Here is a 13288-nt window from a genome sequence, read left to right as displayed (position 1 = left end):
CATTCTTCAAAGCCCAGATCAAGGGAATGCCCTTTATGAAGACTTGGATTTTTGTAGGCAGAACTGATTGCTCCTGCTTTTGAACTCTTTGTACTTGGTGTGCTTGTATGTGTATGTGTGTGTGCACCTACGAATACAATTAAATAGGATATAATAATAGCTAACATTTAAATTTGACTACGTTTCAGGCATAGTGCATTATCTCATTTAATTCTCACAACTAGGAGGTGAGAATTATTATTACTTCCAGATTCAGAAACTTGCTCAAAATTAAAGAAATTGAAGAAGACCCAAATAAATGGAAAGATATTCATTCTCATGGATTGGAAGAATTAATATTATTAAAATGTCCAAGGGGCCGGCCCCGTGGCTTAGCGGTTAAGTGCGCATGCTCCGCTACCGGCGGCCCGGGGTTCAGATCCTGGGTGCGCACCAACGCACCGCTTGTCCGGCCATGCTGAGGCGGCGTCCCACATACAGCAATTAGAAGGATGTGCAACTATGACATACAACTATCTACTGGGGCTTTGGAGAGAAAAATGGAAAAAAAAAGGAGGAGGATTGGCAATAGATGTTAGCTCAGGGCCGGTCTTCCTCAGCAAAAAGAGGAGGACTGGCATGGATGTTAGCTCAGGGCTGATCTTCCTCACACACACACACACACACACACACACACACACACACAAAGTCCATACTACCCAAAGCAATCCAGTTATAAAATAAATGAGTCATGGGCATGTAATGTACAGCATGGTGACTACAGTTAATACTGTATTGTATATTTGAAAGTTGCTAAGAGAGTAGACCTTATAGTTCTCACAAGAAAAAAAAATTTGAAACAACATATGGTAATGGATGTTAACTACCTCCATACCAGAGCGGAACTTCTATATTGCTATCCTTCCTCCTTAGCTTAGAGTATATTTAACCACTATATGAAGGGGCCAGTTCGGTGGCGCAGAGGTTAAGTGCGCGCGCTCCGCTTTGGCAGCCCGGGGTTTCGGAGGTTCAGATCCCAGGCGCGCACCGACACACTGCTTGTCAAGCCATGCTGTGGCGGCGTCCCATATAAAGTGAGGAAGATGGGCACGGATGTTAGCCCAGGGCCCATCTTCCTCAGCAAAAAAGAGGAGGATTGGCAATGGATGTTAGTTCAGGGCTGATCTTCCTCACACACACACAAAAAAAACCTGTATGAAATTCTTTTAAATTGAAAAATAGAATATATAGAATTCAGATTCAGTTGGTCTTTGCCTCCATATATGGAGTTACCATTTAAATCCATACCAAACATTCAAAATAATATATTCTCTGAACAATAAGTAATTAGGTACCATTCTAATGTTATACTAAGTTACTAATAACAGCCCATACTGAAAAATAAATCACAATGAAATAGAATTTTACCTTAGAAATACAAAGTGTATCAAGACATTAATTAACAGCCTTCCTTCAATAATTTGATTGAGAACAATGGTATTTTCAAAAAGAATGTTTCTCTTTGTGAAATATTACACATCAGTTCCCTTGAACCTTTGGGGAAAATTAAGTGTTTCTCCTAGAAACATATCAACACTATTTATAAAACAAAGAACTTAATATCTTGATTTTGGCTCTCCTCTTGGTTAAATGTATTATACAGCTTTTGAAAAACTAAAGCTAAATAACTCTTCAAAAACTGTTTGGATTTTCCTAGCTAACCAGGAACACAGGCATCACTACAGAACTGTACTAAAGAGTGACATAAAAAAGATTCAAACGTAAATCTAAAATGCCTTACATTTTCATTTCTCTTGAGAAGATCATCATCATTATAAAGAGGCAAGCTTGTCACCATCCATCCAGTGCATAATTTAATCGCACCCATTAACTGTGGACTCCCTGCAAACACAGCTGCAACGGGAGCTTGCCTTCTGCAAAGAACCATCAAGATTTACACATTGAAAAGATAAGTATACTATTTAGATCACTGATCTATATCAACTCTGAAATACCAAGCAACTTACAATGTATTGTACACTTGAGTTTCAATGTCAGCTTTCAATTCATTTCATTAATGGATTCATTAAAAAAAAAACTGAGCACCTACTATGTGCCAGGAACTATCTCCTGGGCTGAAGATACAGAAATTTTTTAAAGGGGGTGGTGGAGACAAGATCTCTGCTTTTGAGAGGGAGCAGAGGGACGACAACAAACAAATAGGTCAGGTGGTAATAATGCTATTAAAAAATAATGCAGGGTAATGGAATATACTATTTTATATAGAGTGGTCAACCCAATGGTGGTACTCTGAACCATGATCCAAAGCCCCAGATAGATGCCACTTACAAGACTAGGAAACCTAGAAGCAGGTCCCAAAGGGCTGCTCCAATGCCTTCATTTATTTGTTCACTCCCTGTACTCAACATTCAGCATCCCCCTACTACGTGCTAGGGATAGTGTCAAGCTCTGGAAATAAAAAGATGGTACACAGCCATTGTCCTCAGGCAGTACTCATTAATGGGGAAACAAACATGAAACAGAATAATTACACTACAGTAACATAAATATCCAATTGTCTGATGTACAATGTCCAATGTTCAGGCCTTTGCTGCTTTTGAAAATATTGTGGTAAATCACACACTCAGATGTAACTCCCTCTTTTGTTAATGACAACACAAAGCTACACAGTCAGTGTTCCACAATGGTAAATATAATTCACAAAAAGTATTAACGGGCAATAGTTAAGGGTGATCTAAAAAACAGTTTTTATACATATGAGGGGTGTCATTACAGTAACAAGACCTTATAGTAAATAAATATATAGTATATTCTCATTTTTATATACCTATTCTATAAACCTATTGCTTGTTTCTAGAAACACTTTTTGTCTTTTTTTCCCGTATTTTCTCAGCCTTTTTTGACAGTGTTTCATTCCTCTTTCATGTTTTAGTTTCTTCTCCTATGTCTTGAATAATTTTCAATGTAGTTATTTCTTAGTCTCTAGCCATCGCAAAAATGGCTGCAATGAGTCTTCTCCCTATAGCTATGCTCTTGGGAGGAACACTGGTCCTGGTCATGTGACTTGTTCTGGCCAACAGAACAACAGCAAACATAACGTGAGCAGAGACTTAGAACACGTTTGACACTGAGACTTATCCTCTTCTGCTGTTCTTGGGAACTCTACAACCGCAACCTTGGGAAGAAGCCCAGGCTAATCTGGGCTGGATGATGAGGGGCACATGGCCAAGTCAGTTTCATCCCCTCGGCTGACACCTACCCAACCTTAGACATGTGAGAGGCTATGCCAAACTATCCAGTCCCAGCTGAGCTGGCCGAGACCAGAAGAATCCTCTCCACTGCCCCCACTCAGCTGACCCCCAAAATGGTGCAAAATAACAAACGCTTCTCGTTTGTAAGCTACTAAGTTTTGCAGTAGTCTGTTATGCAGCAAAAACCAACTGATACAAATTTTATTATCAGAAATTGCTGGAGGTGTAGTTCTGCTGTTCATCACAGACAACAGCTGATGCTTGCTGTGTTAGACTGTTTCCTCAAGTGTTTTGTAATTTTAGAGCTCATCTTGATGAAGCTTTATTTGTGGAATCTTGTGTAGCCTGGGCTGAGGATATATCAGGCACTCCAGACCACTCCAGGACCATTTTTTATGCTAATTTCTTGATTTGGGGCTTCCTGGATTAGATAAGAGTAATTTCAAACTACAAACTCACGCGAATTCAGATCCATTGCTACAAATTCAGAGAGACTCTTTTTTTGGACCAAGAGCTGAGACCAAGGAAAGACAGGCTTTCTTATCATCTTTCTCTACTCTCGAGGGATATTTTGCTAGTCCATCCTTTCACTGATAGTGCAGCCCTTTCCGGGTCCCTTAGTTATATATGCGTGTGTTGGAGGAGGGAAAACGGTGTCTCAATTACAATTCCCTGCTTCCGTAAGTCCAAGACCACATCTCCCATCCTGCGCGGGCATTAAAATCTGTGTGGGTATTAAAATTAATTAATAAAATTAACCTTGGTTACCGAGACGAGCAATCCACCACTCACCCACCTCCAACCCAGGGCAAAAGAAATATCCTCTTGATTATTTAAATAAAAGCATATTTGTCCCTTTTTATTCCACATTTCTAAGTGTTTGATGCAGAGAGTCTCAAATTTCAAACTTATTAATGCTATATTTTAAACAGAGAAGAGTTCAATTAGAAAATTAGAATTATAAATCCAATCAAAAACTAAATACCCGTAAAAACACAGAGTAAAATTCCTGAGTTTTATGAGAAGAAATTGGAAAAGCATTAATTTATTATTTCCCCTGAATCCATTAGATAGCACGCAATGATTAATTAATAGCTTAAAAACAGTCTTGGGCAGTTCAATTCTTACTTTATCCAGGTCATAAGTTCCACTGTATCTGGGTCATAAAATTCTTGAAGTTCCGTTAATTCTGTCATTAATCTTGGAAAAAACTAAAATGCAAAACAAAATTCCCAAAAAGTGCGTATAAGTTTAAAACTGTTCTAGAGTATTTCAAAAACCTAAGAGACTACCTTAAGGCAAGCAATATTACAATACTGTTCTCATGGAAAAAATGTTATGGATCTATTTACTTTCTTTCAGTGACCTGCTCATTCTTCTTGGTCCAAATATTCTAAATAATCTATTTTATGGTTAGTTTACTGCCTAAACTCAATAAATAATTTTACCATTACCAAACAATTAATCATCAGTTGTATCTTTCATGCACATACATACTAAAAATAAACAAATAAATTTCAGGTCAAATAATTCACAGATTTATTGGCAATTAGTTCCATGTTACATTATGATAAGCCAAAGAATTTATATTATTTTATAAATATTTAAATTTTGGAGTTGCCAAAATACTTTCTAATATTAACATTTATTTATTCAGCAATTTCTTTTGCCAATTATAAATCGAATTAATAACAGCATTAGACTACAGAAAATTGCATCAGATGGCATTCTAAAAAGGTTTTAGCTCTTCTATCATGTTCGTAATGATAAAAAAAAAGTTCCTAAGAATATCACACTTTATTTTGTTAGAATAGTGTCTCAATATAAGTATACTGCACACATATATAAATTTATCAGTACACTGTAGATAAAGTACATTTTAATAATATAAAAATCTGATTTTCTTACCTCTTTCCATAAGCTGAGACCTATTATAGTGGGCACAGCCATGCTCAGAATAAGAGCCTAAAATATTAAAACAAAAATGGTTATGGATAAATACATTCCAGAATGTACTTTAGGGGCTGGCCTGGTAGCATGGTGGTTAAGTTTGCATGCTCCACTCCAGCAGCCTGGGGTTTGCAGGCCTGGATCCCAGGCGCGGACCTACACACCACTTGTCAAGCCATGCTGTGGCAGCATCCCACATACAAAATAGAGGAAGATTGGCAAGGATGTTAGCTCAGAGACAACCTTCCTCAAGCAAAAAGAGGAAGATTGGCAACAGATGTTAGCCCAGGGCCAACCATCCTCACCAAAAATAATAATAATAATAATAATGTACTTTAGAGGTACTAGACACTGACTTTATGATCAATCACAGATTCTTATAATTATAAAAATTTCAGTCAGAGAAATTGACGTCAGCACGGAACCTAGTTCACAGAGTGAGATGGGTGAAGACTAACGAATTTAAGACAAATTATGCTGAAGGTAAAGTGAGACATACATATTTACTATTCAGATTTAAAGCAGAACATAAAAAAGGTAACACTCATAGTAATATTTCAAATAGAAAATCAATATTTGACAATTTTGCCAGGAACTTAAGTTATGAAGAGCTTACAAAGGACACGGAACTGCTACCTAAAAAGCTAAGAACAACAACAACATAAAGACAATGAATTAATATATATCAATATACTAGCATGCTAAAATAAGAACATATAAATTCCTCCGGAAAAAGACTGCCAAAATACCACATGACTATTATTAAAGATAATTATTCATCATCTTCCTGCTAAAACCTGTTCTTCTTCCTACTGTCCCATGTCTGTTGGTGACTCCAGGATCCATAGTCATACAAACCAGAAACCCAAGAAACATCTATGATTCCTCCCTCTTCCTCATTCTCCCATACTTAGTCCCAAGCACTAAGTCTTATTAATCTTCTTTTCTAACTATTTTTTTCACTCCAGTATAGCATAATATTAATTGAATGGGCTTTGGAGTCAGAAAAACCTGGGTATGAATCATGGTTTCTACTCTTATAAGCTATGTAATCTCAGGCAAGTTATTTAACCAGTTTAAGCCTTAGTTTCTTTGTCTATAAAATACAAATAATAAAACTTAGCCAATAGGGTCCTTGTAAGCATAAATAGCATGCGAAATGCTTCAAACAGTACCTGACGCATAGTGAGCCCTCAATAAACTGAAGCTTTTATCACTTCCATCCACCATGGCCTGCACCTGGGTGACAGCCTCCTTCCTGGCTCGAGTCTGTCACCCTTAAGCCTATCCTTCACAGAACTGAAAGGTGAGCTGAGAGAAAATGTAAGTCTGACTCTCTCACGCCCCCGCATAACATCTCAGCGCCTTCCTACTGCCTCCACATGCCACTCGGAGGCCTCCGTGACCTTACCGTCCTTGACTTCTCCAGTCTCATTTCTTGAACACCTCATCTCACATTTTATGTGCCAATAAAACTAAATATATCACACTTCATCTTTGCCTCTGTTTTTACTTTGTTTGATTACATTATGTTCTTTGCCTACCTGTGTTTATTCCTTCTACCATGAATACCCTTTTTTCCCCTTTATTTGACTAATAACTCATCATCTTTCAAATCTCAGTTTGGAAAGTCTTCTTTGAATCCCTAAAAAAGCTGAATTAAGTAGCCCTTCTCTGTGTTTCAACAGCACCCTATTAATACTTCTTATTATCTGTTTTTTTGACCAGGAGACTGTAATCTACTTGATGAAATTAATCATGTTTTATTTACCTTTGTATTCTAAGCACATTGCACATAGCAGGCACAGTGAAAATATTCTATTCACGTTGAAAACATATCACAGTTTTAAATCAAACCAACAAAGATGTTATAAAAATTAATTCTTGATAGCCTCTCACATTATTGATTCCCTTTATTTTTACCTTTTATTTTTTTGTCAACATTGAAATGCATTACTTTTATAATGAGAGAAAAAAAAAAAGTTTTCCACAGGATCTCTTTTTCTACCTGTAAGTCATACTGTGATTTAGTCATGCTATTTCAATTGTATTCAATGTGGTTTCCATTTACATACCTGGAAGAGAAACAAGTATTTAACACAGAATAACAGTGACTCACCAACAATACTGGGTGTACAGTTCGCAAGCGAAGCCACTTGAAAAGCGTCATCCAAAGTTCAGGAGAACACACACCAAATGCCGCCAGCATGCACACGTAAGGCGTCCAGAGGTATTTCAAGCTGGAAAAGACAGAAGAGTCACCTAGGACATAGCCTATGAACATCAGTATTACCTGATTTCTCTTTTCTGAGTTCGTTCTTACCACCCATGAAAATACCACAATGTTAAAGAAGAATGAAAAAGCTTAGCCTCTAATTTTCAACAATAGTTATTCACTTAAATAATCAAGAAGACGTGGGTTACTAAAATGACGATGAAATAAGAGCATTAATATAGATGAGGGTGTAGTAAAATTGTACTCTTGGAGAGAATATAAACTGTTATACTTTTTCAGAAGGCAATTTGCCAGAACCATTAAAAATTTTAAATACCCCAAGACAATCCCATTTCTAGTAATCTAGCCTACAAATATACTAGCATAAATGTATAAAGACACACATACAAGGGTTTTAACTGCAGAATGTTGTTTTAATAGCAAAAAATTAGAAATTGTCTTTCAGTAAGTATTAATTAAATAAATTATTATGGAAAACAAAAAAAGCAAAATGCAAAATTTCATGTATACTGTTACCCTAGGTTTTTTGGTGGTTGTTTTTTAAATGTATATATATACGGTTGGGCCAAAAAATAATATCTGGAAATATATTGCTAACAGTGGTGATCTCTGAGGAATGGGACGGAAGGATTTTCATTTTTGTTGTGTGTGTGTGTGACGAGATCAGCCCTGTGCTAACATCTGCCAATCCTCCTCTTTTTTTGCTGAAGAAGACTGGCCCTGGGCTAACATCCGTGCCCATCTTCCTCCACTTTACATGGGATGCTGCCACAGCATTGACAAGCAGTGTGCCGGTGTGCGCCCGGGATCCGAACTGGTGAACCCCGGGCCACCGCAGCAGAGCGCGCGCACTCAACCACTTGCGCCACTGGGCTGGACCCGGAGTTTCATTTTTTACTTCATAGTTTGTTATAATCTGCATGATTACTTTTGACATTAATTTTTAAAAAACAAGGATTAAAAAACTGGGGCTCTTAAAAAGATTAAAAATCAACATGTACAGAAGAATGAACTTGTGCAAATAAAAGACAGTACATTACTTTATGTTGTTAAGTCATAGAGGAAACAAAAGGAACCCATCATCCTAGGTGATGGTAAAAGAGGAAGAGTTTAGAAAAATTTGTGGATGTTATTGCTTCATACAGATTACCAAGGAAAAACAACATTTCAGCAGATAACTTTTGTAATTAATACTAAGGGGAACAATGAGATCCTTCCAAGACATTCCTTGACATCAAACTCAAAAGAAACTAGAAGAATCTGAGGCCAGAGTATAAATGTGAACTAGTATGGTTTTATAAAACAGCAAAGCTATGGAATGGGGAAAATAAAGTAATATTCATTCATCTAATAAACATTTATTGATCATACACTGCAGGCTGACCAAAGCACTAGACAGGAAAAAAGAAAAGACATGGCCACAGCCCTCAAGGAGGTCTTTATCAAGATGGAATAAAACTGAACATACGGGAAAACAATCAGAAAATAAGTATAAAAAATTTATTTAAGGTCTAGGATTATGTGAAAGCAAAATGACCAATTTGAGAAGAATGTTCTTAATGAAAGTTTAAAAAAAATGAATACTGACCTGGGCCTTGAGAGAAATAGTGGACATATATAGAAGTCATGTTGCTAAGACAAAGGAACCGCATTTAGTTTCCTCTGGTCAACCGGTATCTCCTCCTAACTTCCCCATTTCTGAAAATATCAACCTATTCTTCCAATCAGCAGAACCAATACTAGAGTCTGGTTTATAGCTCAGGGAACACCATTCACATTGAACTATAAGTATATAACATCCCCTGCAACACAAACCCCCTGCTCTAGAGATGAGACCATTACACCAAATCCACTGATTTCTCTGTATCCATCCCTTCCTTATCATTTTACTGCAATAGCCTGCTAATTGACATCTCTGGCTTTAGACTCTCCTCCAATACCACCAAATGCCAGATGAATATTCTTCAAACATAACTATGATTAGGCACTTTCTGTTCACAAATCTTGACTGGCTCCCCAATGCCTACTGAAATAAATGAAAACTCATCTAAATGGTTTTCAGGGCCCTCTAAAATATGGCCTTGACTCACCTTTTCAGTTTTTTCTCCTACTATTTCCCTAAATATGACTAGTGTTCCAGCCAGAGGTTGCAGAACAATCAGTGTTTCCATCTCATAATGCACATAAGTTTCTCCCTCTGGTACAACCACATGCTTTTCTAGTTGCTGCCTTAGACCTTGATTCCCTTTACAGCCAGACTCCTTGAAATCCACACTCATCTCTCCTTCCTCACCTTCTACTCTCTCTGGTCATGTCCTCCTTTAAAAATTCTTCCTTTGGGGGCTGGCCCGATAGCGCAGGCGGTTAGGTGTGCGCACTCCCCTTCGATGGCCCGGGGTTCGCCGGTTCTGATCCCAGGCACGCACTGACGCACTGCTTGTTAAGCGATGCTGTGGCGGCGTCCCATATAAAGTAGGGGAAGATGGGTATGGATGTCAGCCCAGGGCCAATCTTCCTCAAGAAAACAGGGGAGGATTGGCATCAGATGTTAGCTCAGGGCTAGTTCCCCTCACAAAAAAAAAAAAAAAAAAAATTCCTCCTTTGAAAGTACCTCAACCTAATAAGGGCCACATATGACAAACCCACAGCCAACATCATACTCAATGGGGAAAAACTGAAAGCCATTCCTCTGAGAACAGGAACAAGACAAGGGTACTCACTCTCACCACTCTTACTCAGCATGGTACTGGAGATTGCGGCCGGAGCAATTAGGCAAGAAAAAGGAAAAAAAAAGGAATCCAAATGGGCAACGAAGAAGTGAAACTCTTGCTGTTTGCAGATGACATGATTTTATATACAGAAAACCCTAAAGAATCCATCGGAAAACTATTAGAAATAATTAACAACTACAGCAAAGTTGCAGGGTACAAAATCAACTTACAAAAATCAGTTGCATTTCTGTACTCTAATAATGAACTAACAGAAAGAGAACTCAAGGAGACAATCCCATTTACAATCGCAACAAAAAGAATAAAATATCAAGGAGGTGAAAGACATATACAATGAAAACTATAAGACATTAGTGGAAGAAATCGATTATGACATAAAGAAATGCAAAGACATCCCATGAACACGGATTAGAAGAATAAACATAGTTAAAATGTCTGTACTACCTAAAGCAATCTATAGATTCAATGCAATCCCAATCAGAATCCCAATAACATTCTTCATGGAAATAGAACAAAGAATCCTAAAATTCATATGGGGCAACAAAAGACCCCAAATAGCTAAAGCAATCCAGAGAAAAAAGAACAAAGCTGGAGGCCTCATAATCCCTGACTTGAAAATATGCTACAAAGCTATAATAATTAAAACAGCATAGTACTAGTACAAAAACAGACACACAGATCAACGAACAGAATTGAAAGCCCAGAAATAAAACCACACATCTACAGCTAATCTTCGACAAAGAAGCTAAGAACATACAATGGAGAAAGGAAAGTCTCTTCAATAAATGGTGCTGGGAAAACTGGACAGCCACATGCAAAAGAATGAAAGTAGACCACCTTCTTTCACCACACACAAAAATTAACTAAAAATGGATCAAAGACTTGAAGGTAAGACCTGAAACTATAAAACTCCTGGAAGAAAAAATAGGCAGTACACTCATTGACATCAGTCATAGAGGGATCTTTTCGAATACAATGTCTACTCAGACAAGGGAAACAAAAGAAAAAATAAACAAGTGGGACTTCATCAGACTAAAGAGCTTCTGCAAGGCAAATGAAACCAGGATCAAAATGAAAAGACAACCCACCAGCTGGGAGAAAGTATTTGCAAAGTATATATCCAACAAGGGGTTAATCTCCATAATATATAAAGAACTCACACAACTGAACAACAAACAACCCAATCAAAAAACGGGCAGAGGAAATAAAGAGACATTTTTCCAAGGAAAATATACAGATGGCCAATAGACACATGAAAAGATGTTCAACATCACTAACCATCAGGGAAATACAAATCAAAACTACACTAAGATATCACCTTACACCCATCAGAATGGCTATAATCACCAAGACAAAAAATAACAAATGTTGGAGAGGTTGTGGGGAAAAGGCAACCCTCATTCACTGCTGGTGGGAATGCAAACTGGTGCAGCTTCTATGGAAAACAGTATGGAGATTCCTCAAAAAATTAAAAACAGAAATACCTTATGATCCAGCTATCCCACTACTGGGAATCTATCCAAAGAACCTGAAATCAACAATCCAAAGAGGCTTATGCACCCCTATGTTCACTGCAGCATTATTCACTATAGCCAAGAAGTGGAAGCAACCCAAGTGTCCCTCGACTGATGATTGGATGAAGAAGATGTGGTATATATATACAATGGAATACCACTCAGCCATAAAAAAAGACAAAATTGTTCCAACAACATGGATGGACCTGGAGGGTATTATGTTAAGTGAAATAAGCCAGACAGAGAAAGATAAACAGGGCATGATTTCACTCATATGTGGAAGATAAACTAACACATGGACAGATAGAACAGTTTGGTGGTTACCAGGGGGAAGGGGGTTGGGGGGTGGGTACAGGGGGTAAAGGGGCACATTTATATGGTGACTGACAAACAATAATGTACAACTAAAAGTTCACAATGTTATAAACTATTATGACATCAATGAAAAAAAAAATTCCTCCTTTGGCTTCTGAGTTACAACCCTTCCCACGACAGTCCCTACTACCACTTATTCAGTTCCAGTGTCCCAAAATTTTAGTTTTGGCCCCTTTCCTCTATCTCCATTGCTCCTCGCTTCTAGATTCTATTGTTACACTTTAATTGGTTTATCTTCCTCTAATCTTATTTTTCTCAAACCTTTCTCTACCATTGATGCTAGAGAGATCTTACTAAAAAGCATATCTGATCACGTCAAATTTCTGCTTAAAACACCTGCTTTGGTCCCTGCTTATTTTTCCAGACATATTTCACAAACACACACACACACACACACACACACAGAGGCACACAAGAAATATGACAGCCTGGCCAATCTCTATTTATCTCTCAAGACTGTCACCCCATTTAGGAAATCTTCCTTAAACTGACTTCCCCTACCGACGCTCTGCAATTGAGTCAGTACCTCTCTTTTGGGTGACCAAAGCACCCTATGTATACCTTTCTCATAGTACTTTACTTTGCAAAAACTCTTGGGTTTACTTATCTAGAATAGGAACTGTTTGAAAAGAAAGGCAGATTTTATATCTCTTTAATCCCTACTGCCTACCTAGTCAACTGCCTGGAATCTACGAGGCGACCATGTATCTTATTTGCATGAATAGGTGATGATGCTTTTATAGGCCTAGTGAGTGAATTAAAGAATTAAGGACAAATGATAGAATAATGCAGATTAGACATTCAACAAAAGGATCCTGAATTTAAAATGGCAGATCCAATCATTAAAAATGGTGGGAATAACAAAAGGTTCTTTTGCAGAGAGAAATAAAACTGAGAGAGTAAAGGGGAAAAAAGGTAAACCATGTTCCAAAATTCCACTAGTACAAGGCAACAAGATGAGACTCAAAACATGAATCACTTAAAATTTTTATGGTTTAATACATTTCTTCATCCTACTTATGAGGCATTATGGAATGCTGTTAGACTGAACTACTATTCGTGTTTCATGTTTCCATAAGGAGATTCCCACTAGTCATGTGTTTTGCAGTCTGATAAAATCTATGGATCCCTCATAAGAAAACATTTTTAAATGCATAAAATAAAATACATGGGCTTACAAAGGAAACCAATTATATTGAAATATTGATACCAAATAATAAAAATAAATTTGTA

At 37.4% G+C, this 13288-nt stretch overlaps 1 protein-coding gene across 8 annotated transcripts in view; it reads right to left on the bottom strand.

Annotated features, from left to right (window-relative positions):
* Positions 1-13288, bottom strand: part of DPY19L4 (dpy-19 like 4) — a 66865-nt gene that overhangs the window by 7141 nt on the left and 46436 nt on the right. For 7 of the 8 annotated variants that reach the window (XM_058564626.1, XM_058564629.1, XM_058564628.1 and 4 more), the window contains 4 exons: positions 7321-7441; positions 5160-5216; positions 4380-4462; positions 1781-1913 (listed from right to left, as the gene is read on the bottom strand). In XM_058564626.1, the coding sequence (XP_058420609.1) occupies positions 1781-1913; positions 4380-4462; positions 5160-5216; positions 7321-7441 (394 nt within the window). The remainder of the gene's footprint in view (positions 1-1780; positions 1914-4379; positions 4463-5159; positions 5217-7320; positions 7442-13288) is intronic. The other variant, XM_058564634.1, reaches the window with a different exon arrangement.

This window comes from Diceros bicornis, chromosome 21 (genome assembly GCF_020826845.1).
Source record: "Diceros bicornis minor isolate mBicDic1 chromosome 21, mDicBic1.mat.cur, whole genome shotgun sequence".
In the NCBI taxonomy this organism is placed as follows: domain Eukaryota; kingdom Metazoa; phylum Chordata; class Mammalia; order Perissodactyla; family Rhinocerotidae; genus Diceros; species Diceros bicornis.
This window is presented reverse-complemented; position numbering and strand designations above follow the sequence as displayed.